This window comes from Dendrobates tinctorius, unplaced genomic scaffold (genome assembly GCF_039654945.1).
Source record: "Dendrobates tinctorius isolate UK_male_01 unplaced genomic scaffold, ASM3965494v1 ptg000057l, whole genome shotgun sequence".
Taxonomy (NCBI): domain Eukaryota; kingdom Metazoa; phylum Chordata; class Amphibia; order Anura; family Dendrobatidae; genus Dendrobates; species Dendrobates tinctorius.
Window position 1 is genome coordinate 1,404,093 of NW_027361725.1, and position 26,212 is coordinate 1,430,304.

The 26,212-nt window shown below is 44.7% G+C and overlaps 1 protein-coding gene across 1 annotated transcript; it reads left to right on the top strand.

Annotated features, from left to right (window-relative positions):
* The first annotated feature begins 1,981 nt into the window (after nt 1-1,981).
* Nucleotides 1,982-24,443, top strand: LOC141091896 (glycogen phosphorylase, liver form). The gene is made up of 20 exons (XM_073577666.1): nt 1,982-2,263; nt 6,423-6,524; nt 9,588-9,666; nt 10,174-10,277; nt 11,015-11,146; nt 11,229-11,340; nt 12,454-12,536; nt 12,752-12,895; nt 13,031-13,123; nt 14,399-14,545; nt 16,044-16,207; nt 16,582-16,696; nt 16,908-17,009; nt 17,611-17,758; nt 18,730-18,788; nt 19,460-19,601; nt 22,258-22,465; nt 22,549-22,683; nt 22,816-22,882; nt 23,193-24,443. Exons 1-20 carry the CDS (start codon nt 2,021-2,023, stop codon nt 23,379-23,381), a joined length of 2,568 nt encoding a protein of 855 aa, XP_073433767.1. The 5' UTR covers nt 1,982-2,020; the 3' UTR covers nt 23,382-24,443.
* The last annotated feature ends 1,769 nt before the right edge of the window (nt 24,444-26,212 follow it).

The window sequence follows — 26,212 nt, forward strand, 5'->3', positions numbered from 1 at the left end:
TTGAGGGTAAACTGATTAAATTTGCTGATGACACAAAGCTAGGAGGGATAGCTAATACTAGAGAAGAGAGAGGATTCAAAAAGATATAAATAAACTGGAGAAGTGGGCAGCAACTAACAGAATGGTTTTTAACAGGGAAAAATGCAAAGTACTACATCTGGGCAATAAAAATGAAAAAAGCATATACAGAATGGGAGGAATAGGGCTAAGCAACAGCACATGTGAAAAAGACTTGGGTATACTAATAGATCACAGACTGAATATGAGTCAACAGTGTGATGCAGCAGCAAAAAAGGCAAATGCAATTCTAGGATGTATTAACAGAAGCATACAGTCTAGATCACGTGAAGTCATTATTTCCCTCTACTCCTCTTTGGTCAGACCTCATCTGGAATATTGTGTCCAGTTTTGGGCACTACATTTTAAAAAAGACATCAATAAACTGGAGCAAGTTCAGAAAAGAGCAACCAGAATGGTGACCGGTCTGCAAACCCTGTCTTATGAGGAAAGGTTGCAGGATTTGGGAATGTTTAGTTTGCAAAAGAGAAGACTTAGAGGAGACTTAATAGCTGTCTACAAATATCTAAAGGGCTGTCACATTGTAGAAGGATCAACTTTATTCTCATTTGCACAAGGAAAGACTAGAAGCAATGGGATGAAGCTGAATGGGAGGAGACACAGATTAGATATTAGAAAAAACTTTTTGACAGTTAGAGTGATCAATGAGTGGAACAGGCTGCCACGAGAAGTGGTGAGTTCTCCTTCAATGGAAGTCTTCAAACACAGGCTGCACAGACATCTGACTGGGATGATATAGCGAATCCTCCTTTGAGCAGGGGGTTGGACCAGATGGCCCAGGAGGTCCCTTCCAACTCTACGATTCTATGATTCTATGATTCAGTGGTTAGCACTGTTGCTGTGCAGCTCTGGGGTTTTGGGTTCAAATCCCACCAAGGACGACATGTGCAAGGAGTTTGTATGGGTTTCCACCTGTGCTCCAAAGAGATTCTGATAGGGAATGTAGATAGTGAGCCCCAATGGGGACAGTGATGATAATGTGTGCTGAATAAATGAGTAAAATAAATAAACTTCCTGCAAATGAAAGCGATCATGTACAGGAAGAGATAAACAGCAGCCAATGCAGCTCTAGTGCTCCTTGTAAAATGTGACATTTCTAACCTAGTACACATCAAAAAACAGTAACTGCAAGTTATGCTGGGAATGTAGTTCCACAATAACCAGCAATAATGGTATAAGGGCAATTTCACACGTCCAGATAATTCCGGTACCGGAGCTATCCATGTGTCTGTGTGCATACAGAGGTCATCTGTGTGCTATCTGTATGTCCATGTGTACCATCCGTATGCTGTCCATGTGTCCGTGTTTTTGACAAATTATTTTCAATGTTAACCCTTTGACTTTTAAAAACGCACACGGATCGCACACGGACAGCACATGGACAGCATCCGTGTGCGGTATGTGTTTACATGGACCCATTGACTTGTATGGGTCCGTGTGATCCGTGCTGTTGAACAAAAACGGACATGTCAGCGTGTTCTGCACATTGACACACGGTCCGTGAAAACACGCTGACATCTGCATAGACACATTCATTCGAATGTGTCTGCGTGCGTCAGTGTCTCCGGTACGTGAGAAAACTGTCACTACACCTACCGGAGCCACTGATGTGTGAAACTGCCCTAAGATACGGGTAATTCCAGCTGAGCCTTGAAGTTCTACACTTTGCAATATCCTTTAGTAATAGAAGTCCTATTGTGCAGCAGCTACATGTGGGCTGTGCAGTCATGCAGGTGGGCTGCAGGCAGCTGGAGGGCGGCACACTCCCCCTGTACACACCGTGCCCCCTCTAGGCTGCCTGTGCTACTATTGGAGGATGGGGTGTGCAGCCACAGCCCCATCCCAATAATCACACTGGGGGTGGAGACAGCACAGGGGAAGTTCGTGGCTCCCTAGTTATAAACTGCAGCCTCCAGCCCTCACCCTGCACACCACAGCAGACATGGCCAAACCCCTGACTGACCAGGACAAGAGGAGGCAGATCAGCATCAGAGGCATTGTAGGGGTGGAAAATGTCTCTGAGCTGAAGAAAGGCTTCAACAGGCATCTCCACTTCACCCTGGTCAAAGACAGGAATGTCTCCACCACCAGAGATTACTACTTTGCTCTGGCCCACACTGTGAGGGATCACCTGGTGGGCAGGTGGATCAGGACCCAGCAGTACTACTATGAGAAGGACCCCAAGGTACTGGCTGCACTGCAACCCTATGTCCCGACTGCTGCAGGACCCTGCTTCTGGGGGCAGCTGTGTGCGGGGACACTGGGTGGGCTTGTCTGGTTGTTTCTGCTGTGGGAAGTGTTTGTTGTTACATTGAGGCAACACTCCCTGTTACTGACATCACCCATGTCTCCTGCTGTTAACCCTTTCTTACAGGAAGTAATGAGACTCCATTAGCCACAGGCTGCGAATCATGCAAGCAGTTTGGCTAACTGTCCCTATACCTGCCTCCAACTTGCTCCTTAGCAGAGAGGGCTGTGCGGATTAGGATTTCTCTCTATATAGGGGATATGTTGTACGGACTGGGATTTCCCTGTATATAGGGGATAGCTGGATATGCTGTGTGGATTGGCGCTGTATAGGGGATAGCTGGATATGCTGTGCGGATTGGCGCTGTATAGGGGATAGCTGGATATGCTGTGCGGATTGGCGCTGTATAGGGGATAGCTGGATATGCTGTGCGGATTGGCACTGTATAGGGGATAGCTGGATATGCTGTGCGGATTGGCGCTGTATAGGGGATAGCTGGATATGCTGTGCGGATTGGCGCTGTATAGGGGATAGCTGCATATGCTGTGCGGATTGGCGCTGTATAGGGGATAGCTGCATATGCTGTGCGGATTGGCGCTGTATAGGGGATAGCTGGATATGCTGTGCGGATTGGCGCTGTATAGGGGATAGCTGCATATGCTGTGCGGATTGGCACTGTATAGGGGATAGCTGCATATGCTGTGCGGATTGGCACTGTATAGGGGATAGCTGGATATGTTGTGCGGATTGGCGCTGTATAGGGGATAGCTGCATATGCTGTGCGGATTGGCGCTGTATAGGGGATAGCTGGATATGCTGTGCGGATTGGCACTGTATAGGGGATAGCTGGATATGTTGTGCGGATTGGCGCTGTATAGGGGATAGCTGGATATGTTGTGCGGATTGGCGCTGTATAGGGGATAGCTGCATATGCTGTGCGGATTGGCGCTGTATAGGGGATAGCTGCATATGCTGTGCGGATTGGCATTTGGCACTGTATAGGGGATAGCTGGATATGCTGTGCGGATTGGCGCTGTATAGGGAATAGCTGGATATGCTGTGCGGATTGGCGCTGTATAGGGGATAGCTGCATATGCTGTGCGGATTGGCATTTGGCACTGTATAGGGGATAGCTGGATATGCTGTGCGGATTGGCGCTGTATAGGGAATAGCTGGATATGCTGTGCGGATTGGCGCTGTATAGGGGATAGCTGGATATGTTGTGCGGATTGGCGCTGTATAGGGGATAGCTGGATATGTTGTGCGGATTGGCGCTGTATAGGGGATAGCTGGATATGCTGTGCGGATTGGCGCTGTATAGGGGATAGCTGGATATGCTGTGCGGATTGGCGCTGTATAGGGGATAGCTGGATATGCTGTGCAGATTGGCGCTGTATAGGGGATAGCTGGATATGCTGTGCGGATTGGCGCTGTATAGGGGATAGCTGGATATGCTGTGCGGATTGGCGCTGTATAGGGGATAGCTGGATATGCTGTGCGGATTGGCGCTGTATAGGGGATAGCTGGATATGCTGTGGGGATAGCTGGATATGCTGTGCGGATTGGCGCTGTATAGGGAATAGCTGGATATGCTGTGCGGATTGGCGCTGTATAGGGAATAGCTGGATATGCTGTGCGGATTGGCGCTGTATAGGGGATAGCTGGATATGCTGTGCGGATTGGCATTGTATAGGGGATAGCTGGATATGCTGTGTGGATTGGCATTTGGCACTGTATAGGGGATAGCTGGATATGCTGTGCGGATTGGCACTGTATAGGGGATAGCTGGATATGCTGTGCGGATTGGCATTTGGCCCTGTATAGGGGATGGATGTCTAGCTATGCAGTGCGCTATAGACCCTGCAGTTATAGATGACATTTCTAGTGCTTGCTGTCATCTGTGCGTGTTATGGGTGTGGCTGCTGAAAATAGTTTTTGCATTATTAAATTGTTTAAAACAAGGTTCTGCAATCGGGATGTGGGAAAACTAATAGGTTTAGCACTGGTGGACAAAGAGACCCTGTGCAAGCACTCCATCAGCTGCTTCGGAGATAGAAATGACCCCCGTGCAGTTTGCACCAATGATATGATCACACCGGAGATGTTAGTCCAATTTTGTAACCGTCTGTGAAGGCATGCTGGTAGTTGTAGTTTTAAAAACACATGAGACATGCACAAAAGTGAACAGGTTGATTGGACAGAGTTCACACCACCCAAAGACTGAAACACAAAGAAAAAACACAGTATGACAAACGTGCAAAAATACTTTGCTGTAAAAAATATATATAACAGTAGACAGCAAATGCTAGTAAAAAGATAACAAAAACAGGGTACTTTGCAAAAAAATGTATACTAAGCCACTCCACCAATTTCACGGTATACCGATCTTTTTGCAAAAAATGTATCAACTAAATACCATGTCTTTGTTATCATCTTTTTACCGGCACTTGCTGTCTACTGTTATATGTATTTTTGCACGTTTGTAATACTGTTTTTTTTTTTTTATTATTATTTTTTTTTTTTTTTTTTTTGTAGTTTTGCAGTAGTTGGAGATATAGCCAGGGTATGAGGCATCCTATACAATAACATGCAGGATTATTCTTTTGCAGAAGATATGGTGATGGGCAACTTGACATCTCGCTTCTCCAAAAAGGAGAAAAAAAAAAAAATAGAATTGCTTGTATATCGAATGTTGGGTAATGTGGTTACTACGCGATTCTCAGTACACTCGTGCATGATCTGTGGACCTAGAGGGTGAGCTTTCCAAGCAATTTCCTCTGGATAAGCCCAACATATTCCATCTATAATCCATATGACTTCAGTACTGCTCTCTTGCTTGAGGAGTTAAACCTCTTGCCTCACCATAAAGCCTGCTCCATCTCCTGCATTCCTCTGGGCATGTTGTTGGACAGCCTTCCATGGTGACACAGTAGGTGAAGATTTTGTAATCCCAGCATTGACCTTCACTGTTAAACATTGCTGACACTATGCTTTTGTGACTGACTAGTCAGCCAGCCTGCAAACTGGGAGATTGTGGGGAAAATGATCACTTTATGATCATGGAGTATAAAGGGGACACTGTCCTCCTGTAATGTTGCTTACCACTTGCGGTAATTCCTCTGCATCGCAGTGTCACCACCACTTGTTGTGCAAAGCCCCAATAAAAGTGAATGGTGCTCCCTGCACAGTTGGGTGGTCAGGGTGTCAATGTCCAGTGACCTAAAAGAGGATGACGCTCTAAATTATCCTCATTTTACCGAGGATAACTGTTGGTTCCAATACCCCGTTCTGATGCCTTTTTTAAAAACTGTACCCCAGTGTATCCATCATGCAAACACTGGAAGTTAAGACTGAAAAGTTCTATTAGATAACAGCAAGCAGAGCCTGTAAAACTACATGGAAAGTCTACTGGAAAATTCAAAATGTTTTCTGAAACCATAATTAAAGGAGTCGTTTCTGCTTCTAAAACGGGCAAAACTTGTTTGGGGGGGTTTGAAGAAGAGGAGAAAATAAAGCTTTGCAATTTGGCTTTTTATTAAAAAAATCCCAGAATGGAGGGATTGACGATTATCTGTCCATCCATTCTTGAGTTTGTAATTAAAGACAAATTGCCAACAAATATGAATGTCTATTAGTAGATATTAATATGGCAAAGAGCGGAGGCTTGCAAGATTTCTTCTGGATCCAAATTCTGCACCCATGCGCTCCCCTCGTGCCCCCTTTACTTTGGTTTCCAGTTAGTGAATTGTAGCAGCAGGTCCTGGATTAACCACAGGGCTAATGGCCCAGCATTCCGATGATACTTTTCGCAGGAGACATTTGCCCTGCAGTCAGACTGGTGCAGAAAAATAAATCCTGCCTAGAGCTTGTCTGAAACTAGTTGGGTTCTGCAAGCTGGAGTGAAATCTCAGTAGTCACTTAATTTCTTCTTGTGATAAATGTGACCGACTATGGTATAGGCCATTTGCCCATTGGGGTCTTCATCCAGATCTCCATATATTTGGAATGTCCTAGATGATGTATGTGAAGTGGCAGACAAAGTCCTACATGCCATAGTGTTTATTCCTCACCATCAGTGTTTTTCAATTTCTTGCAGAGAACATACTACCTGTCCCTGGAATTCTATATGGGCCGGACCCTGCAGAACACCATGATTAACCTGGGGCTGCAAAACGCTTGCGATGAAGCCATCTATCAGGTAACACAGACGCCGCCCATGGTGATGTAACGTGTGCTAATGGCACTTCCTGTGACCACTTCTATACATCTGTACCAGTATGCGCTCCAGTGGTGGTCACCCAAACAGGAAGCTGGTGATGGCTTGGCTGAAAGGATAGAACTTGTAGAAAAGTACACAGGGTTGGGCTTCTCTTAGATGTGTGTGAGTATACAGACATAGAATAACCACTCATCTGAGTATAATTTATATATTAACATGCAAGTAACTAATTGCAGACCCGTCTCCTCTGTATGTGCTCGGAGTCCATACAGAACGCAACCGAAATCTTCTGTTCTGCATCCGTTACTTATTAACGTGCACTGACATGTCTTGGGCAGGTTCTGGATCTTTCTTCATATGTGTGTTTTGGCAGCAATGTATAGTCTCTTTATTACAGACCTTGGCCTATTAAGACTATCCTCCCTCCTGTGTATGAAGTTGGATTGGGCTTTGGAAAACTTCCTTACTAGTCTGGACTTGCTAGACCTCCTTATGATCTTGAAATGGGTAGTCTTGTAGAACATCCAGGGGACCATCTCCTGTTGATCAGTGTTATTTTCTTGGCTTGTAGTCAGGACTGACACTATCTTTTGTCCTAGTTCAGATAGGCAAAGGGGGGAGGCTCCTGCTGCAGCCAGTTGTCTTATAAGCCTCTAAGTGAGGAAGAAAGATGGGCAGGGGCTGTTTGGCTGAACTCCTGAGACACAGATTTCTTGCAAAACTTCTGTTTTTAATTTTAATATTTGAAAAAAAATCATTAAAGAGAAGAAGCTGGCGAGCAGAGGGAGTGCTGTGTTTTTGTTTTTTTTGTTTTTTTTTTTCCTTCAGTATTTGTAGCTTTAAAAGACTTTCTGAAAGTTTTAATTCCCATGTAGCTGCAGGGTGACACTGACAACATGACTCCTCAGTGCTCTGACCGACGATGGTGTTACTGCGGGTGACAATCACAGCTGCGGGGTGATGCTGCCAGCAGCGCTCTGTCCGACGGTCTTCCAGGCAGTAGCGTTACCGCTGACAAGATCTACTGCGCTGGTGTTTCCCACGCTGTCACACAGATGACAGCATGGGAAACGTCCTAGGAAGCTGGTAAAACACACAACGAAAACTCAGTAAATCCGCAAACATTTCTATACTGCGTTTTTTGCTGCAGATTTGACTGACTCAAATGAAGTCAATGGGTGAAAAATGCTGCAGAAACACAAAAAGAATTGACATGCTGCAGAAAAAAAACGCATTGCAAATATGCATGGAAATTTACTGATTGCACCACACTTCAGGATTGTCATTGAATTGGCTTGCAATAAAGATTCCATAACATGTGTGGCCCATTTCTGCATGGGGGGGAAAAACGCATAAAAAAGCACTGTGAGCACAGCCTAAGGCTAGTTTCACATTAGCGCTTTTGAGCGCAGCGACGGCCTGCGCATGGCTGCCGCTAAGCCCCACCCCCTGCCGCGCCTCCGCCGGTAGCTCCGCCTACCGGCGCATGCGTCCTGCGTCCCCTATCTTTATCACTGGGGGCGCAGCCCGTGTGCAGTATGCGTTTGGTGGCGCATGCGCCTTATTGACGGTGCGCCGAGCGCAACCAAACTGCAGCAGGTTGCGTTTGGCGCAGGTCGGCGCACCGTCAAAAGGACGCATGCGCCGCCAAACGCATACTGCGCACGGCCTGCGCCCCCAGTAATAAAGATGGGGGACGCATGCAGTGTCATTCGCCGGTAGGCGGAGCTACCGGCGGGGCTTAGCGGCGGCCATGCGCAGGCCATCGCTGCGCTCAAAAGCTCTAATGTGAAACTAGCCTAAATCCTGTGGTATAACATATCATGTGGAAAAGGAGTATGATTGGTCTTTCAACCTTATGTTTCCAGATTGGGGGGGGGGGGATCATATGCACAACCATCTCCTTTTGAAGTGTATGGCAATGACAGAGAAAACAGCATAAAAGCTCCATTGATGAAGTGGTTCTAAAATCTCATGCTCCCAGAGGATCTACCATTAAAAAACCCCTTTTAATGTGCAGCTTCCCTGTGATGAGCTTGTTGATCAGACCAGAGGACCTTAAAAAAAAAAAAAAAAAAAATATATATATATATATATATTGGTAGTCATCTGGTTTTTTTTTTTTTTTTTTTCTCTGTAGCTCCATAAAGCAAAACTATTTAGAGGACCGGTATTGAAGACCTCCCTCCTCTTTACTTGTATGCGTTCATTAGAAATGGATTATAATGTAATCTGACATTGATTGTGATCTGGGAGACGCAGAATAGAAATGGGGTTGCTGTGGAAGGAGATTATTACAAGTAGATCAGACCCCACTAAACCACTACTGAACCAACTGCAGAAGCCAAAACTCCTAACTTGTGGCTCAAACTGGCTCTTGACTTCTCAATCATGTCTGTATGATCTTCTGGCATCAGGACACTCAGTAGTGCATTGGTTGGAGGGTCCTCAGTGCTCACTTGTCTATCCATGAAATCCACTTTCCCTACGTGTGAAACATTGTCTCCTTGCTCTTGGGCTTTTCTTGCTGCCGTGTTCTGTAATTTCTCATTCTGGGAATATGATTCTCGTCATCTGCTCTCCTTGATCTGGGGACAATGATGGGACGGAGCAGTGGAAATCTTATTATCCGACATTTCCTTTAGATGCATTTCTATGTTCCCGTAATGTTCCACTGATGGCGCAAAGACGTGCTGTAAAGTGTAGGAAAATCTAGTGGGGGTATTAATCTCAGTTATCGGAATCTAACGTAACATTTTAGCTATATTGTCCACAAAGGGAAAATAGCCAAGAATGAAATATCTGATTTTGTGGGGATTCCTTATCTTCCTCTTGGTTCCATGTGAAGCCTGATTAAAGGCCAAGCCATGGAGAGATTCTGCTCATAAATCCATTTGCAAATAAAATGGTAAACCCCTGTCCTTTTCATGCAGATTAAGTTGTGTTTTCTCTTTTTCTTTATTCTTTCATGCCCCTTTTTTTGATCTTCACACTCCCAAGTTTGTTATTCCCTTAATGATTTCTTTGCATCTTGTTCTGTAGCTTGGACTGGATATTGAAGAACTGGAGGAGATGGAGGAGGACGCTGGGCTTGGTAATGGAGGTCTTGGTCGTCTTGCAGGTCAGTCTGCTAGGGACAATGGAAATGGCTGAGACTTTCTACAACAATTAAGATGGATTCCTATGATTTATTCATCTGTCATGAAATATCCTGAAATTTTAAATTGTACTTGTGTGTATCAAAGTCTTCGGGACGACCCGGGGCATTGACATTAAGACCGTTGGGAGGACACAGGAATACACTGTTTGTGCTTCTGTTCCACTTGGTGACCTATTAACTGTAGCGGCTTCACTGAACTTGGAATGGAGGTAGTAGTCCTGGCTTCACCAAATATTTCACTACTACATGATGCCCGCTAGGTGGTCATGCTTCTACGGTAGAAGACCTCCATGATACGGCCTATAGTGGTATTAATGAGCCACAATGTAGCGAGCATTAACCCCATACAGGCCTTACAATTATAAGCTTATATTACCCAGCCCTGCTGGTACAGCACAAGCCTTGTCCACATTAATAAGTTTAGGGTCATATTGGGTTCTCCAAAGTGATATATCTTTTCTTTTCCAGCCTGTTTCTTGGACTCCATGGCCACGTTGGGTCTCGCTGCCTATGGATATGGAATCCGTTATGAGTATGGCATTTTTAACCAGAAGATCAGAGATGGTTGGCAGGTGCGCAACGTCTTGTATTAACATTTCGATTATTTCATTCTCCATAATCTTCAGCCATGTTAGAAACTAATTTCATATTCTTGACTTCTTTTCCAAAAATCCCAATTTGATCTGGCTTTCTATAGGCTGCGTCAGTGTTCCCAGGGGCTTGTGACCTGGGTGTACAAAGATAATACCAGACTATCCTCCTGTTTGGGATCCTGGGTTTGATATCTTCTAGCTAGTGGGTGACCACCACCAAGAGGGTCATTGGGGTACCTCCTTGTATATCTGACCCTATGTGACTGGACCTACCACTATAGATCATCTCTCCACTGTGGTTATTTGGCTGTTTTTACACTTCAGGAAACATTTAGTAAAGGGTCATTGAGAAACTCAGCCCTTGCAAGAAAAACAAAGGTTGTTACCTAAGGCTGGGTCCCTTAGTTAACATATCGTTACCCACATTTCCTGTGTAATGTGCTAATCATGCTGTCATGCTGACCCAGCCTGGACTGTACATGGCAGGGAAAATGATGGCATACAAACTGTTCTAGGTCTGCGAGGCACTTATAGGCTCATTGGTATAACATGATGTTACTAGAACCATCAAAATCTGTAATCCCAGTCCCCTACTATCACAGGATTGCACTGATCTCCAATGAGGCAGAGATGGATGATTATGGCCTCATCCAGATGTGGCTCCAATCCTTGTGAATCTGTATTGTCTTTGCTTATATATCGCCCATCTTGTGCAGGTAGAGGAAGCAGATGACTGGCTGAGACATGGAAATCCTTGGGAGAAGGCCCGGCCGGAGTACATGCTGCCTGTTCACTTCTATGGGCGAGTGGAGAACACAAAGATGGGCGTCCGTTGGGTGGACACCCAGGTGTGCTTGGAGATCACCCTAGAACTCCATATCTGGTTCCTGTGCCAATTTTTATTCCAATATTCACGTTTTTCTGTTATAGGTGGTTCTGGCGATGCCGTATGACACTCCGGTGCCTGGGTATATGAATAACACGGTCAATACTATGAGGCTTTGGTCTGCCAGAGCACCCAATGACTTCAACCTCAGAGACTGTGAGTGTACAGGGCAGTCGGGCACTGATGACCATAAGTTCTGACACTCTCCACCATTGGGCTGTTAGCGTTGTCCTGCATCTACCAAGCCATGTACTGATGGGTAGGAACACCACACCACAAAAGAAAATGAGACTGTAGGTCTTGCTGCAGTGTAAATTTATTTTGAGCCAGCAAGGAGTCAAACTGATGTAGTCCAAGGTTTTGACCAGGAGGGATGTCTGTTGCGGGTGCAGGTAGGCAAAATCTAGTAGAGCAATGTAAATCCTAAGATCTTTCGTGTCAAGGAGGACCTCTGTGGTGCAGAAGCCGGGAAATGCTGCAAGCAGGGTGGGAGCTGTCTCTTGTGGTGTGGAGGTCCCTTCCTTATGTACACTTGTTTTAAAAGGACAGTGTGCGGGTGTTACTCCTTCTAGTACTATGTACTGGGGGCCTGTGCAGATGCACAAAATATTTCCTGAAGAAAGTTTGTTCCTTTTTAGTAGAGAATTGGCTGCTATCAAATTCCTGTATGTGATCCACCAAATGCATTATAGCTAGGTTGGGTGGGCTGATAACCATCTAATATGTATTGGGAGGCTTTAAGACTACCACCAATGGATGTAACAAGGAAATTGGGCATGTGTAACAAAAACAAACTTTTGATCCTGGGGGTGTTCATCTGTATGTCAGCTAAAGATGTATGGAGCTTTGAAAGAAGTAGTCCACTTAACTGATGACCTTTTCTTAGGTTAGTGCATCATTCTCTGATCAGTGGGGTCAAACACCTAGTACCCACCATCATCCAGCGATTACCAGGTCTTATAGGAGTCCATTGTGGCCCATGAATGGTGCCGGAATGCACCTTGGCTCTTCACTGAGTGCATGTATGTTGCTTTAGGAAGTTGCATTAATTACAGATATGGCAATCTTCATGGTCACCCGATCTTGGACTTGCTTCCTCAGCGGTTGCTATATTATTACGTTGGGCAGGAAGTGGTTGATTTCAAAGGCTCCTTGGCAATTCCTGCCTATCCCAACTGTAAGATGTACTGTAGACTGGTAAATCCACATGTTGTGCATCCATCTCCTTAAAGTGGCCATATACAGTATCTGTTCTGTATTGCTCTACAGTTAATGTTGGTGACTACATCCAGGCAGTCCTGGATCGGAACCTGGCCGAGAACATCTCCCGTGTCCTGTATCCAAATGATAATGTGAGTCCTGGCTCCTTCACTAAATACTGAGCATATACAACAGTGATGTAATGTTCTGAAGCTAACTCTAGAGGGCAGTATTGACAATATATATATATATATATATATATATATATATATATATATATAAAATTTTCCTGCAGTTTAGGCCTCTGTTTTTGGCTTTAAAACTTAAATCTTTCCAGAGCTTGGTTATATTCCTCTTATCTTTTCAGTTCTTCGAGGGGAAGGAGCTGCGCCTCAAGCAGGAGTACTTTGTGGTGGCGGCTTCCCTACAAGACATCATCCGTCGATTCAAGGCCTCTAGATTCGGGTGCAGGGACTCGGTGAGGACCGGCTTTGACGCTTTTCCGGAGAAGGTAATTTTCTGACTTATTACAACTTCTTCCTTTTATGATTTTGGATTTGTGTTTTTTTTTTTTTTTTTTTTTTTTTTTTCTCTTACACATATGTACAATGTAACAAGTTCTGTTCTTTTTCTTTCTTCTCGCCAGGTTGCCATACAGCTGAATGACACTCACCCTGCACTGGGGATTCCAGAGCTGATGAGGATATTCCTGGATATAGAGAATCTTCCCTGGGAAAAGGTAATGTGACCATGGCTGGCTTGTAAGCCTTTGTGTCCAGATCTGACCCGGCCCACTGTAATCTTCAGGCTATGTTCCCACCAGTGGAATTGCCGCGGAAATTTCCATGGCAATTCCGCAACGCCCTACCATGGGAAATTCACGGGCAATCCGCATGCGGAATTACCATGAAAAAGTAACGTAATTAGCTTGCAGAATGGTAGCGTTTTCCAAGCGATCTGTAGCATCGCTTGGAAAACTTGACAGGTTGTGGTCACACTTGTCAAGCATAGTGTTTGACTAGTGTGGCCAACTTTTTACTATTGAGGCTGCCTAAACAGCATCAGTAGTAAAAGATATGTTAAAAACAAAAGTGAAAAATTGTGATTATTCTCACCTTCTGGCGGCCGCCGCAGTATTCCCAGGCCTCAGCGATGCTCCCAGTGATGCCTTGCGACAATGACCCCAGATGACGTAGCATCTCGCAAGATTGCTACGTCATCACAGCTCATTGTTGCAAGGCATCACTGGGACCGGAAGATGCCGGGAGCGTAGGTGACGCCGGAAGGTGAGAATATCACGATTATTTTTTTTTCTTTTAACAGGGATATGGTACCCAGGGCTTGGAGGAGAGTCTCCTCTCCTCCAGATCCTGGGTACCATCTGCAAATTTTCTGCTTACTTTGCGCATGGTGGGCTTGGCCACATGCAGAAATTAAGCAGATCAATGCATTCCTATGTGCGGAATCGCAGGGATTACGCAAAAAACAATGGGCATGCTACGTATTTTTCCGAGATGTGAATCCGCCGCGGAAAAATATGCAGCATTAGCACAATGCAATGGGTTGTGGATTTTTTGCATTTTCGCAGCACAAAAGCACTAAAAATCTGCAACGTGTGCACACAACCTCAGAGTAAAGTTCTGGGGGTGAGGAAGTGCCAAAGATGCAGGTGAGCTCTGTTCTCCTTAGTCTTATCCTATTGCATTTATTTAGTGTATGCAATATATATTTTTGCAATAAGTTTACCTTGCCCTGAACCTGTAATGCATGTACCCCATTGTAAAATGCTGTGTTTTATGGGTTTCTTGTGGTGTGATCACTCCCCACTCCTGCCAAGACCTCTGAGTGTCTGAGTTATAGCCTTGGAGTGGGGTACTTTTCTATAATTGCACTTTTTTTATTTAAACGGTCACTTTTTACAGTACATATCACTTAATAAATAAACTTGCTCCTCCCCCTATGTCAATGTCCTGCTCCCAATTTTATTTATATATTTTTTTTTTTTTTTGTGAAGGCTTGGGAAATCACCAAGAACACCTATGCTTACACAAACCACACAGTGTTGCCTGAAGCTCTGGAGCGCTGGCCGGTGGATCTCGTGGAGAAGTTGCTGCCGAGACATCTGCAGATCATCTACGAGATAAACCAGAGGCATTTGGATGTAAGTCCGCAGAGCGTTCTTCCTCCAATACTTCTTATATGCAGAATTCTCTGAATGTTACATTCCATAATCCAGAAAGGCTGTGCTGGTGAAGGCATCATGCTGTGTGGCTATGCACTGTGGGGGCATCCTGCTGTGTAAGGGGGTCCATGTACTGTGTGGGATCACTAGTGGCTTCACTAGGAGGTGGTTGCATATGAAGGACTGGACGAGGCGCTTGGCATAAGATAACCCTTCCTCTCACAATTGGGAATTATTTCTGAGTTTTTCAGAAAAGTCTTTTCTTTCAAAAACAAAAGGGAACCTAGGGGTTGGTGCACACTATCTTTTTGCTGAGCTTTTCTTTTTTTTTTTTCCAGTGGAAACATTATGAATCTTCAAACTTGGACTTTCTGCTTCTAAAAGACATAGCGAGGGGGGCGCAATTAACAGTCTGGCTTTGCGCATGCTAGTCTTAGTGAAGAGCCTGCTTCAGTAGGTTGTGCTGAATTCATTAAAAGGGGTTCCCCCAGGAATAAGAAAAAAACTGAAGGAAATGTCATTCTTAAATGCATTTAATTAGCAAATAACAAACATTTTGTCTAAGAAGCTAATCACTATAGAATTAAATGGCCACCGCCTTATTTCACTGAGACGCCTGTCCTAGAATGTTAGAATATGAACATGTGCAGTAGGAAGCTCCTCTGCTGCAACCTGACGATGCTTGTATTCAGATAGGGTGGACAGCAGTGCGAGCAGCCTCTTCTTACCTCAGCCCCCCTGATATCTCCAATATTCTTCTTACCTCCAGTATTAGAATAGATACTGGGTGGACAGCAGTGTGAGCAGCCTCTTCTTACTCCAGTACCCTTGCTTCTCCAGTAGTATCAGTGGAGCTTCTCTTCCTGCCACACATGCTCAGAAGTCTGTTCTAACATTCTAAAACAGGTCTCACTCAATGAGACAAGGCGGCGGCCATTTTAATTCTATAGTGATTACCTCTACATAAAACTATTGTGACTGTATTTAGGGTCTTGTTTCCTTCAGTTACATTTTTTTTTTTTTTTTTTTTTCTATACACTGAGAACACCCTCTAAGGCTATGTTCCCACAATGAGCTTTTGTTGAGGTCTTGATGTTGCCTATTTTCTGCACCCATTAACTAAAATGGGTTACTTGCCTTATTTAAAAAAAAAAAAAAAGCAGGCATGACAACTCAGGAGAACATGGCCAAAGAGGTGCATATCTTCTCAATGGCTAGCACCCTGCCAGAAATGTCATGCTGGTCAGTTATTCTGACACCACTGATAAACTTGACCGGTAACCATGACCAGTCTACCAATTTTGGTGGAGCTTCTTCAATCTGGAATTGTCAAAAGTTATTATATTTTTTTGACTTGTCAGTTTTATGCCCATTTTCTGGTGTAAAAGCTTTCAATTAGCGCCTCCAGTGTGCACCTAGTCTAATTGTAGCCTCAGATAAAGCATTGCCCAATTTTATGTATTTTCTACTTCTCCAGAGAATCTCCGCCCTGTACCCAGGAGATGTCGACCGTCTGAGAAGAATGTCTCTGATTGAAGAAGATGGAATGAAAAGGATTAACATGGCTCACTTGTGTATTGTCGGATCCCATGCGGTGAATGGGGTGGCCAGAATCCACTCTGAGATTGTGAAGAATGACGTGTGAGTTACCTACCCCTAACCTGATCCATTCACTGATGGCAAACCTCTCCATCCGCTGCTCTGAGCCATAAGTTTACCAACCAGGAACAAGGGGGTAAAAAAAGGCTTCAGCACTGAATGACATGCCACGTGATCTCTCTGGGTGCTCCTCTGATCTCGTGCTGCCTGGCTGTTGGGGACTAGCTGTGATTGCTTGAGACTAAATTTCCTTACAGATTAGTTTTTTCCCTGCAGGTGAAGGCATTGCACATCCTATTGTAATGAATGGACTTGCTTTAAAATGCACTGTTGTAGCAAATCCTTCAATAATTATCAGAAATGTTGATGATGGGTCGGACCTCTGGGTAAATAAGCCGCTGATTCTTCTTCTCTAGGTTTAAAGACTTCAGTGAAATTGAACCAGAAAAGTTCCAGAACAAGACAAATGGGATCACTCCCAGGCGCTGGCTCCTCCTGTGTAATCCGGGACTTGCAGAACTCATAGCGGAGGTGAATATTAAATCTAAAGTTCTGATGCAGGCTGCCACAGGGGCCCCCTTCAACTTCCATGTGGCCACTTAGTCCTGGTGTCTTATCGTATGGCACCAGGGCCTAAGTGCATCTGCTATCTCTGCACCAACAGCAGTTATTGCAGAACTACAATTCCCATCAGGTCAGAGTTGTATCCTGTAGGGTTAACTCTTGCATCCTCGTATTCTAGAAAATAGGAGAAGACTACGTGAGGGATCTGAGCCAGCTGAGCAAACTGAACAAGTACGTGGATGACAACACTTTCATCAGGGACGTCTCCAAAGTGAAGGAGGTGCGTTACCGTTCCGAACAGAGGATTGTTTTGGGGGCTTCTTTGTGTTGCAACCTTTTTAGAAGGAATATCCCCACTTTATGTAACGTGGTCATCAGTTCTGTGCAGAAAGTCTGTATTTATCTCTGTAGGTCTGTTTTTCAGACATAAAGCCCCATATTCCTTGCCTAGATCTAACCTGCTAAAGACAGACTAACAAATTGACAGTGGTGGACATTCCCTTTTTTTTTTTTTTGTGTAAATTGTTTTGAAAAAAAAAAAATTGAATTTTACAATTCTCACGCGGGCTATTGGTCTAAATATGAAGCTCATACTTCCTGCATGGATGACTTTTCACCAGTCTCATGATCATCACAAACAAGACTGCAATGACTGATCCACCATTCACAATAGGACACATCTCGCCGCCTCCTTCTCCTGTACAATGACGCATGCTCACTTTTCAATACTAACAAATGGGTAGCAATAGACTGACATGTGCATATCAAGCCACACAAATATAGGACTTAATGCCCACTACTAAGTTCTGTACAAGACTCCTATGTTAAGTGTTTTTTTTAACAAGTCTTGCAATTTTAATCAATTTCTCTTTTTTCTGCAGGAGAACAAGATAAAGTTTATCCAATATCTTGAGAAGGCATACAAGATGAAACTGAACCCATCCTCCATGTTTGATGTGCAAGTAAAGAGAATCCATGAGTATAAGAGGCAACTGCTGAACTGTCTCCATATCATCACCATGTACAACCGTGAGTGTTACCATTCCCACTCCTCCAGTTGTGCATATTTGAGGTTTGGTGGATTATTGATAAACCAATTGCAGCAATCAAAAGCACATAAGTCTTCGCTTTCCCTACAGCAACCCCGCAGGTGGACCAAAGTATTTTGTCTTAGAAGTCAATAAGTGATCTGTGTAGTGCAGGTACATGCCAGGTCCTGCAAATAAAGATGCTGTAATAGATAAGAGGGTGTCCTTAGTTTGGGATTTAACTAATACAGTATTTGCAAATTCGCTTTTTGAAACCAGTGGTCCACTGTCCCTCCATACTTCGGGAGGACCCATCACAATCTGTACACAACCCATTTATTTCAATGCAATCTGCTCAATATATATTATTTTTTTTTTTTTTTTTTTTTTGTCCCCATCAAAGGTGAGGCGCCCTTCTAAAAGGCATACGTGGTTGTTTCCTGGGTGCAACCGCGGCTGTAGACTTGTCATCTTTCTGTTATGCCGGGTCATAAATATTACTAGATTTCTCCTTCGCTCACAACCTAAGGGATTTCAGGTGCAGACGACGGAGCATTTGTTTTGCAGGTCGGCTGTCACCTCTGCACTGTGTTCTGGCGCCTCTCTATAGGGAAGGCTCATTAGGTGTCTGATTATCCTGGTCTGTGTGACATCGCAAGATTTATGGGGGGAGTGCTGGGTAAATGAGGTATGAGATGCAGAGGAATGTTCATCAAATGTATGTAATTGCTTACATCTATCTCGGGTGATAAATTCATTCTGGAGCTGTAAAATGATATGGCCAATTTCTCTGCGGGGAATCTATATCTGCTCATATTGTGGGCAGGAAGGCTTTAAAGGGCGTGTTGGCCTGCACAACAGTATAAGCTAAGCACATAGACTTACAGGTGCCCATGGACATTTTTTGCTTACTGCAGGTATTAAAGTATTTCAGTTTACTTAACTCATAACTTTATCTTTTTCTTCTTTAAGGAATAAGGGCAAATCCCGCAAAGGAATTTGTGCCAAGGACTGTCATTATTGGAGGAAAGGTATAATTTTCTTTATCCTCTGTAATAGTGCTCCTAAAATATATACCTTAAGCTGTTACTGGGAGCTGGGACAAATCTATGGCTATATTAACCATTTTCTGTACAGGAAAGCTTTTTTTTTTTTTTTTTTTTTTTTTCCGCAGCCACCACTATGTGGAGTTCTCTATATGAACTGAGCTCGCTCTAGTTGTTGCTGCAGGTAGCCATTATATGATTACATCAGTGGCTTTAAAGCTTGAGCAACAAAATGTCTATTAGGCCATGTGCACACGCTGCGGTTTTGGCCCTGCAGAACTGCAGCAGTTCCGCAGACATGGTACTTCACCATGTTAGCCTATGGGTTTTCAAAACCACAGTGCTCACGCTGCGGTTTTTTACCTGCGGAAAAGCTGTGGTTTTTTTCCGCAGCATGTCAATTGTTTCTGCGGATTCCTCTGCAGTTTCACACCTTTAACATAGTAGAGGTGTGAAACCGCAGGTCACTTTACCTGCGGTTTTACCTGCTTTTCCGCTTGAAAAAACCCGCAGGTGAATCCGCAGCGTTTGCACTTACCCTTAAACCCCTGTCCTTAATAGCAGCATCATGAGCTCGGGGACAAGAGTGCAGATGTCTCCTGTGCAACGTTACAAAATAGAACTTTTCCATATCCTATAATTTCATTTATTTTAAGGCTGCTCCTGGCTATTATATGGCAAAAAATATCATAAAACTCATCACATCCGTGGGGGAGATTGTGAACAATGACCCCTCGATAGGCAACAAGCTGAAAGTCATTTACTTGGAGAACTACAGAGTGTCCCTTGCTGAGAAAGGTCAGTCCAGTGTTGTATGGATTATATGAAATCTGTATGTAGCGGCGTTCACAAGTCTTAAAACGATTGTACATAAAGGCCTCAATTAAGACGCTCCTCTTTCATGACAGTCTTTGATGAGAGGGCGAGGCTCCTGAATCGCTAAGACTCAAACCTCTTAATAAATCGGAAGAGGCATGAAGTGGCAGCATGCTCCCCCATGTGCCTCGCTGCAATTTTACTCCCGTCAGACTGTGATGTAGTGAACACTGCAGCGCATCATGAATTTGAGTAGTAGGGATCACCACACCCCACCATACAGCTCTTCCCAATTTTTGAAAGGTGTGGGTGTTTGTTTTTTTTTTTTTTTTGGGGGAAGTGTATTCCAAACTAGTGATGGGCCAACCAGGTTCGGCAGAACAGTTTAAGAAAATTTTGGTTCAGGTACCCAGATCCCAGTCGCATGAATGGGAGGGCCTGAACACTGTGTATGCCGTGCTGTCATGTGCATGACTGCTCAGCAAACGCTGCCTCTGATCAGTAGTAAGAGCATTACTGCTGGTCAGAGTGCCGTGGCTCCCACGCTGTGAGGTGACAGCGTGAGTCTTCACCTGTGACCGGTGGTAAAAAGTTTACCTACTGTCACAGGCGTCAGCTGATGGAACTACTGCTCTCTTCGTCCTGCTGCCGCTAATAACAGTAAGAGCAGGTGGCTGATGGGAGTATTCAGATGGGACCTCACTTAAACAAAAAAAAAACAAAAACACTGTTGGGTTCCTCCACCCCCTCCCTCCCGGAACCATTTTTGACAGCCGAAACCAGGTATTATCAGGCTGATAAGGGGGCATGGATGTTGCCCATAGCTAACTCACAAAAAGCACATCTATTAGATGCGCCAATTCTGGCGCTTTTCCCACTTGCCCTGTGGCAGCGGCTTCCTTATTTTTGGGGTTGATGTCTCCTTTGTATTGTCCAGTGACATCAAGCCCAATTATTGGTAATGGAGAGGTGTCTTCTAGACCAGGGTTCCCCAACTCCAGTTCTCAAGGCCCACCGACAGATCATGTTTTCAGGATTTCGTTTGTATTGCTCAGGTGATAATTGCTTCAATTATCACCTGAGCAATACAAACGAAATCCTGAAAACATGATCTGTTGGTCGGCCTTGAGGACTGGAGTTGGGGAACCCTGGTCTAGAAGACACCTCTCATTACTAATCCTATAGTTGTAGTGTAAATAAACACACAGCCAGAATAAAGTCTTATTTGAAATAAAGGAGTGGAACGCCCATTCCATTGAAGTCATCGTCTCCTGTTAAAAAACCCTCACCTGTCTGTTTTGTCCCATGTCTGGAACAAATGGTTTTCAACCTGGATGATGCTTAGGTTCAGTGACTAGCGATTGACATTGAGGTTACCACAGGTCACTGACTGCGTTCACAGCCGGGCACCTGAACTGCAATGAGATCACCAGTAGTAAAGTCTCCTTGGGCAGTGCTGAGCTCAGTGAGTCACCACAATTCATGGACCCGGCTGGGAATGCAGCCTTAGTGACCTGTGGTAACCTCGCAGCAGCTCATTCATCAGTGATTCTCAGCCTGGACGGTTGCATCTTGGCACCAGTCAGGTTGAAAACGATTTTATTCCAGACATGGATTACAGCATGGGGAAACAACCATTTCCCTCACCTGTGCGATGTTCTATCTTTATTTTTTTGCAGGAGACTATGGCTTCAATGGAATGGTCATTATAAACCTTTAACTGTCTTCTCTTTTTATTTCAAATAAAATATTTCACTTGCTGTGGTTATTTGCAATACAATTATAGTATTAGTAATGGATGTGGGGTGGGGGGGTTCTCATGCCATTAACTTTAATAGTTTTAAACTATGTGGGGACCCCTGTGCCATTCTGACAGCTAAGGTTTGTAGCCCACAGCTGTCAGTTTTGCCTGGCTGGTTATCAAAAATACAGTGACACCCACTTTTTTTTTCTAGATTTGTAGCACCGGCTAAATACTCAGCCACCGCCTGCTCTTGCTGTTAGCGGCAGCAGGTGTAGTCTGATAGGAATAGTAGTCCCATCAGCCAACGCCTGTGACGTAGGTAAACTTTTTACCGCCTGATCACAGCTGTTGGCTCATGCTGTTATCTGACAGTGTAGGAGCCGTAGCGCTCTGACTAGCAGTAATGATCTTGCCACCAACCAGAGCCACTGGTACTTTTTTGCGTTGTCATGCAGATGACCGTGCAAGAAACGCCCAGTGTTCGTGGGGGGGACAAACCTGAACAGTAACAGACTTCCTGGTGAAATGAGTGTTCAAGGTCCATGCCTGAACAGTAAGCATTTGGTACAGACCCCGAACTTTACTGTTCTGTTCTCCCATCTCTATTCCAAACCCTTGACATCAGAACATAGTCACTGGGGGTACTGATGGTTGTGATGGGTCATTTCAGCACCTGTGTCCATAACGCTACAGAGAAGCTTCTGCAGGGGATTTTTCTATTTAAGCAGAACTCGCAGGAGGAAACTGGAGCTGACACATCACTGTACTCCAAATGATTATGATACTGTGCAGTTGATGGCCTTTATATGCCATTTCCTACTAAAGGGATTTGCAAACTTTCATGACTTTCAATGCTGGATAAACTTAGCAAATCTAGACATCTTTTGTTGGCAGTCATCCCAGCCACAGACTTGTCAGAACAGATATCTACAGCAGGCACTGAGGCTTCTGGCACAGGTAACATGAAATTCATGTTGAATGGCGCGCTGACTATTGGGACCATGGATGGCGCCAATGTGGAGATGGCAGAAGAGGCTGGAGAAGAGAACTTGTTCATATTTGGCATGAGAGTGGAGGATGTGGCTGAAATGGACAAGAAGGGGTAAGATCTTAAGACCTGTGTGACCATAGGCAATGTATGCTGCAGTAGCTGAAGGCTTAGCCCTCCTCGTACTATGCTTGCAGGTACAACGCTCAGGAGTACTACCATAGACTTCCAGAGCTGAAGCAGGTCATGGACCAAATACAAAGTGGCTTCTTCTCTCCATCCAAGCCAGACCTCTTCAAAGATCTGGTGGACATGCTCTTCTACCATGACAGGTTAGTATGTCCTAACTAAATGTTCATGCCATGTGAAAGATAAAGCTTAGGGCCCACCACTTGTTTTCCTTTTCCTCTCTTCAAACAGACACCAGTTGCACTTCCTAAATTCTTATTTTCTATTTTTGCCAGATTTAAAGTGTTTGCAGACTATGAAGCCTATGTCAAGTGCCAGGAGCGGGTCAGCGCTCTCTACAAGGTAGGCAGAGCACTGCTAACTAGTATTTTAAAGGGAATGTCAACTACTGACTTTCTAATCCAAAGCTCTCCTGATTAAGTGTATTTATATCTTTTTGTAGAATTTGGAACTTTATATTTCTGATAAAATTCCAGTTTTTCTACATAACCCTAGTTCCCAGAGCCACCAGTAGAGGGAGTATTAAGATCCAGTGAGCAAACCAGATGCCATTGGCTCCCCCTAGTGGAGGCTGCAGTAATTCAGCTTAACTGTAATTTTTCTAGTGTACAAATCCATATATATAATTTTTTTTTTTTTTTTTCTTGTGCAGAATCCAAAAGAGTGGACCAAGGTGGTGATCAAGAATATTGCCGCATCTGGCAAATTCTCCAGTGACCGGACCATTAAGGAATATGCCAAGGATATCTGGGGCGTAGAGCCGTCTGATTTGAAAATCCCTCCACCCAATGAACCCAGAGAAGCCCTTGAGGACCTAAAGCCGACGAATGTAAAAGCATAACGAGTGCGGCCTGGAGATGCGAAGCTGGCACTGATTTTCAGATCCCTATAGTCCTGTCATATCGGCCTGGCACACAGACCGACCCTGGACTTTTTCATGCTTTATATGCTCTTGCTTTGCATTAGATTGTTGTTGCATTGGGCCGATGCAGAGCAAGATTTGTTTTTCTACCCAGGGTTGGTCCTTTATGGATCTTCAGGATCCAGTCCTGGCTATTTAGTGGCTGTTTTGCCATAAAGCAACTACATGAGATTCTAAACGTACAGTTATGACTGTTGCATCATTAAAGGAATTTATATGGAGCTTTCAGCCTCTTGTTACATTGGGGGGGTGGGGGGCGGAAGCAATGTTCTTTTAATAGGTTTGCCACTCTCTGCTGGTGCCCGCCATCTAAAAGATAGCATGGGATCAGTGAGGGTGACCCTGCCTTAATGTTATTGCTCAGTCACCCTTCCTTGACCTCTTGGAAAATGGGGATCACTGGCTAATAAAAGCTAGGGCACCTAGTATACAAGAGTCGCCTTACCCGCTGCTCTTAGTGTATTACTGTGAGGGGGGGGGGGGGGGAACATGCGAGGGTCAATATGTATCCCTGCAGGGTGCAGACGGAATCTTATTAAACCTGAGGAAGTGCCTGTAAGTTACAAGGCAAAATAAGAGTGGATTGGGTCCAAGTAGTGACTCAGTCAGGTTTTTAGGAAAACCTGTTAAGAGCTTTTATTTTTAGAGGGATTTGCAGGTTTGGGAGTGGGACAAATCTCTCTTCAGCCCAGGTTTTGGAAGTGGCTCTATGGCCACTATTCCATTTAATTCTGTCAGGTTTTTGCCTTGGGTGTGTCAGTTTGGAGCGTGCAAGTTGTAGAGCAGGTGTCTGTGTAACTCCCAGGTCACTGTGGAGCTAACACCAGAGCCAGGGACTTCCAGGCGGCGGACAAGTCGTTGCCATTATCCACAGTGACAGCTTCTGAATTCTGTTTTGTGTTTTACGGAAACCCGGCTGTGATCTGGAGGACATCATTCCTTTGTGTGAGTGTTTTAGACATTAAAGACATTTGCTTTGAACTTTCCTGTGGTCCCTGCCTATCTGTTGCACCGCACCTACACCGCTACACTACATATGGTTGGAGAACTCTGGCAGTGTGAACTGAAGCATACTCAAAGCCCACTGCATGTCTGTTAATGCTGCAGCCCAAGCGTGCCTACAAGATGGAGGAGCTTTTGAGGCAGTTGGTCCTCGCTCAGTAATGGCAGCGGCATCGGCAGCTACAGCAGGAGTATAATCAGCAACAGTAGCAGACAAATTGCGGCTTTGCAAGAGGTGGCCCAACCAGCAACCCCAATCTGTGCGGAGGCTCTGTACAAAGTCCGGTCATCGCTGAAGAAGAGAAATCCTGAGGACGATATGGAAACCTTCCACACTGTGTTTGAGCGCACAGAAGAGCGTGAGAACTTAGTTTTCCCAGTGGGCTGAAGTGGAGGCCCCATTCCTGAAGGGATATGCCCAGAAAGTCTACTTTGACCTCAGTTGAGACAATGCCCTGGACTATGGGGAAACTGACAGGTGAGATCCTTGCCTGACTGTAAAGGGCCACACATGTAATAACCCCCAGAGTCTCGCCCTGCCAGGTCTCAGGCATGATTAACTACAGCTGGTTAAAAAAACCTTGAGGCCCCCCCCCCCTCCCCTTATCAGATGGTGTGGTTGGTGGTCAACCAGTTAGTAAGAACTCTGCCAGCCGCTATTCAGCACTGGGTGGGCCAAGGGGATCGCTGCTTCGTAGACCATGTGGTCAGCCTGATTGAGCGGTATATGGCCACTCAGGACTTTATACGGGATTCTTCCCCACTACGGTTACACTTCAGACCCTGCCAGTTCATGACCCTCTGCTGGGGCCAATCAAGACTGTGCCCATACTGAGGGAGTACCTGAGTGATAAGAGACATGGTTCCCCTAAATTGGCCCCAATGTCCAGTCGTGCTGCAGCTATTAAGTGTTGGCTTTGCCAAGGGCCATGACATGTGGCTGCCATCTGCCCCCTGACAGCTGAACCTATGGATTGTGGGTATACTTGCCGTATGTCAATGTACGCCCAGGCTGTTTTCACTGTGGATCTGTTTGTCCCAGCGTGTAAACCACATCTATGCCAGGTGCGCATCAATGGACACCCTGCCAAGGCCCTCCTGGACTCGGGGAATCTAGTGACACTTGTGCGTGGGTCATTAATATCTCTGGTTTAGACCCCCATCCCCCCCCCCCCCCCCCCCCCCGGGGAACAAAATGTATGTGTGTACACTAGGGTGACCGGATGAACCATCAGAGCACGCTAACCTACATGAGTTGATAATTTTACATAGTTATCTAATCTATTCTAGAGCTTTTGTTAAAGTAGTTTTTGAAACGTCAGAATATAATGCTCGGCATTTGCTTACAACTTGCAGGACATATTGCTTTTGTTCTTCATCTTTTGTCAGAAGGTCGTTAAAGTCGGTTACTTCCTACCTCTTTTAATTTTTCTTTCCTAACTTTTGGATTTACAACCCTAGCGTGCTCTGATGGTTCATCTGTGCTACTGAGCAATTTATTAGCCATTAACAACTTTTCATTGTCTGTAATGGTGGGATCAAAAAAACGATAATCCCACCAACTCTGCATTCAAATACCACAAATGGTTCGAAAATTTGGTCAGGGCTATTTCTGCAATGTTGTTGTCACATTCTTTATAGTCTAACAGACTATGCAAAATACCTAAATCTTAAAATACCTCAATTTGGATTTTTTCAAACTTTGAGCGATGAGCGGCACGGGTTAACGTCGTTTGATCGAGCTCAAA

Coding starts and splice junctions, on each gene's coding strand:
- LOC141091896 (XM_073577666.1), top strand. CDS start 2,021: ATGGCCAAACCCCTGACTGACCAGGACAAGAGGAGGCAGATCAGCATC. Junction 11,341..12,453: donor TGACTTCAACCTCAGAGACT/GTGAGTGTACAG, acceptor ATTGCTCTACAG/TTAATGTTGGTGACTACATC. Junction 16,697..16,907: donor TTGCAGAACTCATAGCGGAG/GTGAATATTAAA, acceptor CTCGTATTCTAG/AAAATAGGAGAAGACTACGT.